A 4,996-nucleotide genomic window follows, 5' to 3' on the forward strand; every position below is an offset into this window, starting at 1 on the left:
GATTGTAGGTAATATTGCTATTTTTAGACCAAATCGCGGAACCCTCTATACAGGCATTCGAGTACATGAATAAATTTTAGGTATAATACATGGATATTTACAATTTATAGCAACATTTACAGATGTTGCTATCTGGCAAAATTTACTAAAAACTTACTGCAGATTAAAAGATCATTTGCACATTGCACATTTGCATGCAAAGCCATTCCATTTTTTGATAAACATTTTAAACTCGTTAAAACATACAGCAGTCTGTCTGGCATTTTATGGCAGACTGTTCCACACCTTTGCAGCTAATGTTCTAAAGCTATTTGTGCCATATGTCACAGTTCTGGTATTTGGTGTGGTTAAGACATTTTTGTATTTAAAGGAGTACTCGGATTTCCGCATGTGGATAAAATCCTTTAAATTTAGCCTGTGTTTTACTTCTTATATTTCACTGCAGAGCAGTGACCTTAATGATTTAGATAGAGGCTGGTGGATTTACAATACATTTTAATCTTGCAGTTACTTAACAAATGAATGAGAATGTGATGGGACAGATGCTAACCAGGTAGGGTAGGGCACCTGCAATTTCATTGTGGTTAGTAGTGCCATGGTAAAATTTGAGCCACGGATCAGGGGACTCCTTCACAGTTAAAATTAATATTATAGTAACTAAGTGAAAGCAATGTTCTGTATCATCTAAATTTTACATTATTCCAATTGTTTGTATATAATATAGGTACAAAGATGGCTAGAGGATGTGCTTGGCAAGGAAGATGTACCGGATTATAAAATCAATGATAGAACATTAAGTATACTGCATCAGATGATGGTAACTAATCTCCAGAATGATGCCAATATTAATTCTATGTGTCAAGACTATGAGCAAAAGACCAAGGAATATGAGGCTGAAGGTATGCGTTGCATTGTTAAAATCTCATTGGAAATGTTATTAGTTACCTAAAATTTCTTAAAGGGATATACAATTACCTTGCACTAACAGTTTTAAAATTTAATCCCCGTGTGCTGGGGAAAGAGCAACACTGCTCGATGTACATATATACTATCGTGTATAACAAGCATATTATCAAGAGCGTATAAAGAAGGAGAGCGTACAACGATGAAATGGTGAAACCATGTTGCAGTATTAGTCGAATTAAGAAACTTTGCCCGTTTTATTTTGACGATTCTTTGATTTGACAATGCTGGCTTACAGATGCAGTTCAGCGAGCGCGCCGCGCATTGGTTATTAGCCTGCCGCTGATGGAACATGCGCACGTACACACGAACACGCATGCACACCCGTGTACGTACGCACGTACACACGTGTACGTACGCACGTACATATGCTCACTCCTTCACGCAAGCACGCGCGAACGAACAAACGCCCGAGCACATGCACAAGAGAGAGAGAGCCATAGAGATCGAGCAATTGGGACAGACAGAGAGGGAAAGAGAAAGCGAGAGAGAGAGAGAGAGAAAGCGTGTGCGCGAAAGAATTTTTTATGTGCCTACCAAAATCTGGTATTTCGAAGTCATGTAAATATTCTTGCAGTTCCTCATGTTTCATCAAAGACAAAGTGAACGAATCCAGGTGAAATGATGTGGATTTATTCGGCCCAGCGCGCGCCATGACTGCGCTCATACGCACTTATACACAATTGCTCCTATATCTGTAGCATCTTCCGCGCGGCTAAGGCGAAAGAAAATTGGCCAATATAGATAACTTTAAAAACAAGCACATTATATCAAGAGCGTATAAACAAGGAGAGCGTACAACGGTGAAATGGTGAAACCATGTTGCAGTATTAATCGAATTAAGAAGCTTTGCCCGTTTTATTTTGACGATTCTTTGCTGTATTATTGATCAGCTGTCCTACCTTGTTAATATAAAACAAACCGCTTGTCCCTACGATGCTCCTACGCTGAGATAATGAGCGGTGAAAATCTGGTATTTTCGCCGAAAACCGACTCGAGATCAGTGTTTACTGCGACTGTCTCTTGCTTTGTGGCCAGTGTAATGCTTCCGGTCGCCGCTACACAGCAGTGGAAAAAATACACGGGGGCTCGGGGCGATTTAGCCCCCGAAATGCCAAAAAGAGCCCCGGAAATGCCAAAAAGAGCCCCCGTAAATTTGCATAGAGTTCAATGCAAACCAAATTTTAGAGTGCTATTTTCATGCACGCGAGCTTGAAAAGTAGCCCCCGAAAAATAAATTGTATTTTTTTCCCTGCTACACAGCGCCATGGTAGCGCCGACTCACGTCAGTACTACAGAGATTACTATACATCCAGCGTGAAGTGGGCACAGGTGGGGGTCATCACTATGGCAATCAATAACAGACGTCATTCATTCCATTTGTCAATCATTGACGGAAACACGAGAGGTTTCTCGAAGTTATTTCAAAGCGAGAGACCGTCGCAGTAAACACTGATCTCGAGTCGGTTTTCGGCGAAAATACCAGATTTTCACCGCTCCTTATCTCAGCGTAGGGGCATCGTAGGGACATGCGGTTTGTTTTATATTAACAAGGTAGGACAGCTGATCAGTAATACTAATACTAATACGAATAATCGTCAAAATAAAACGGGAAAAGTTTATTAATTAGACTAATACTGCAACATGGTTTCAGCATTTCACCATTGTACGCTCTCCTTCGTTATACGCTCTTGATATTATGATAATGTATACTAGTAATTTTAGCTTCCCATCATCCTTTATAGAATAGCAGCATAAATTAAGAGTCCATTTTCCCCTTACCAATACCAATGTCTGTGCGTGGGAGGCTGGGAGCACCACTGTTTTATCGAGCTATCTCTTAGCGTCTACATGGCTGCCTTCTAGTATGTTCCAGCTCTATTAAATGTTTGATGATTGAAGTAAGATGATTTTGTATCACCTGGTACATACACAGTGTGATTTATCCATCCAGACATTGAAATAGTTGCAATATTTTTCATGCGCCAGCTTCTCGTGTGAAACACGTATTACAAAAGACGGGTATAGAAGCTACAAAGTTCCCACAGCAAGCGACGACAATGATACAAGGGCTTGCCACACTCGCTTCACTGCTAGAACTGAAGGATATATCAACATCTAGGTGAGACATGTTTGGGAAAAATTGCATGCAAAATATACAAAAATGTATTTATGTACTTATAGAGATGCTAGAAGACTGCACTGTTATATGACTATTTATGACAATATATACGAAACTCCCAATTTGTGATATGAGTCATTTGAACATAACCTAGCATGTTTTGTATTGCATCTATTTAAGTGACTGTTTGTTGCAGTTACCTACTGGGGCTCGGTGACTTGGCAGAGGTGATAAAAGTCACAGACAAGGACAGAACCACAGAGCACAGGATGTCGGCCAGCTTATTGCGCAACACCACGCAAGCCCTTCACAAACTAAACGACGTGACCCAGTAAGTGCTTCCAAAAGATGTCCCTCACCGAAACGGGAAAACCCAGCAACTGGGAATTGCAGAAATAGATAGGTGGATGATAGCGTAGGTTTCAAGTAATGATATTCATAGTCAGATGCGTGTTTCAGAGCGCTGGACAAGGCAAGAGAACTGGAGAAATCACACGCAACTACAACTAGGAAGCAGGAGAAGAACACACAGTTTCTTCGAATGAAATGTAACGAATACGAATCGCAGATTCAACAGCAAGAATTCAAACTTGCAGAGGTTTGTGTCATCCCTGAAATACATGCCTGACTATATAATCTACAGTATAGAGAGCCTGAAACATTAAGGAATTAACGGCACAACATTAAGGGCACAACATAGCATTTATCCACTGCTACCATTTGCAGGCTGGTGTTGATTCGTCTGTTCACCATGGTGCCCTCGTGAGCCAGGCACAAGAACTAGCAGATTTACAGTCAAAGATTGGACCACTAAAGAAAAAGCTGGAGAACTATCATAGCCTTCCGGCAGACTTTTCTCTCGCCCAGCTAAAGGTGGAAGAGTTGCGGAAGCAGGTAGAGGCACTAGAGTTTCAGCTGTGTCAAAGTATAGACACGATGCATATGTAAAATGCTGAAAACAGAAAGTGCAGATACATGTACATTTGTTATTTATATTTTTGGTCAAAAAAGCATATTAGCATTATGACTGCTCATTGTGTGGTAATCGCGTTAAGTAGCCAGGATATAGCTTTTGGCCACCAATCAGATATCTGAAGTTCTATGATAACATAGGGAGACGACTATTTACTTTTAAAGGATCGTAGTTTTTGACATGCACTCACGATTTAAACAGGTCAGTTAGATATGGCATCGTTGTTGGATGTGCAAGTAATTCGTAGCAACTTGACAGGTAGCAGAGTCAGCACTCTTAAAGCTTATGATTGCCGTTGTATGAGCATGAGATTTTGCAGGTATTGATCAGTGAAAATCATGAGAAAAATTTGGATGATGTGCACAGCTATGCGTGAACAAAGTAGATTTGTGAAGGTATGAGCCACTCCGCGCTGTGTCGCCTCCCTCAATATAGCATGCGAGAGAGAGCTCGAGCTTGAGCTCGCATATGAACAGGCGTTCCTGGTGCCTGCGGGAGGTGAATGTGGCAGCACAGGAACTACAAAGGAATGACCTGGCCATAGTGGGAAGTATTTATGTGTGATTCTTTTTGTGCATATTATATACAGTGTGTTCTCATTCTGTATAATTGATCTGTAAATGTATTGTAGTGATTTTAATAATTATCTAACTGTTATATAATAATTGTATAATATTATGGCGTCCGTATTCGTCGTTACCACCACACCCGAGTTTGGCTTCCTTTATTTGTGCGTGCAGCTTCATCTTGGTGTTCCGGAAGCTGCCGATGGCCCCGAACTAGAGTTCCGGTTCCTATTCGTAGTGTGGTGGGAGCTGCCGGTCAGGTTATTTCAATGTGGGAATCACCCCGCACGTCCCTGCTGGACCCCCAAGAAATGTGCGTTAGTGTCAAGCGTAGACCACGCAAGCAACACCGGGGTAGAGGAGGGCGGATGC

At 41.3% G+C, this 4,996-nt stretch overlaps 1 protein-coding gene across 1 annotated transcript in view; it reads left to right on the forward strand.

Annotated features, from left to right (window-relative positions):
- Nucleotides 1-4,763, forward strand: part of LOC106810908 (HAUS augmin-like complex subunit 1) — a 25,811-nt gene extending 21,048 nt beyond the window's left edge. Inside the window, exons 2-6 of the mRNA XM_014814381.1 lie at nt 725-899; nt 2,953-3,085; nt 3,282-3,416; nt 3,545-3,683; nt 3,812-4,763. Coding sequence (XP_014669867.1) covers nt 725-899; nt 2,953-3,085; nt 3,282-3,416; nt 3,545-3,683; nt 3,812-4,033 — 804 coding nt within the window. The 3' untranslated portion in view covers nt 4,034-4,763. The remainder of the gene's footprint in view (nt 1-724; nt 900-2,952; nt 3,086-3,281; nt 3,417-3,544; nt 3,684-3,811) is intronic.
- Nucleotides 4,764-4,996: the final 233 nt, after the last annotated feature.

The sequence above is a fragment of the Priapulus caudatus genome, unplaced genomic scaffold (assembly GCF_000485595.1).
Source record: "Priapulus caudatus unplaced genomic scaffold, Priapulus_caudatus-5.0.1 Scaffold485, whole genome shotgun sequence".
In the NCBI taxonomy this organism is placed as follows: Eukaryota; Metazoa; Priapulida; class Priapulimorpha; order Priapulimorphida; family Priapulidae; genus Priapulus; species Priapulus caudatus.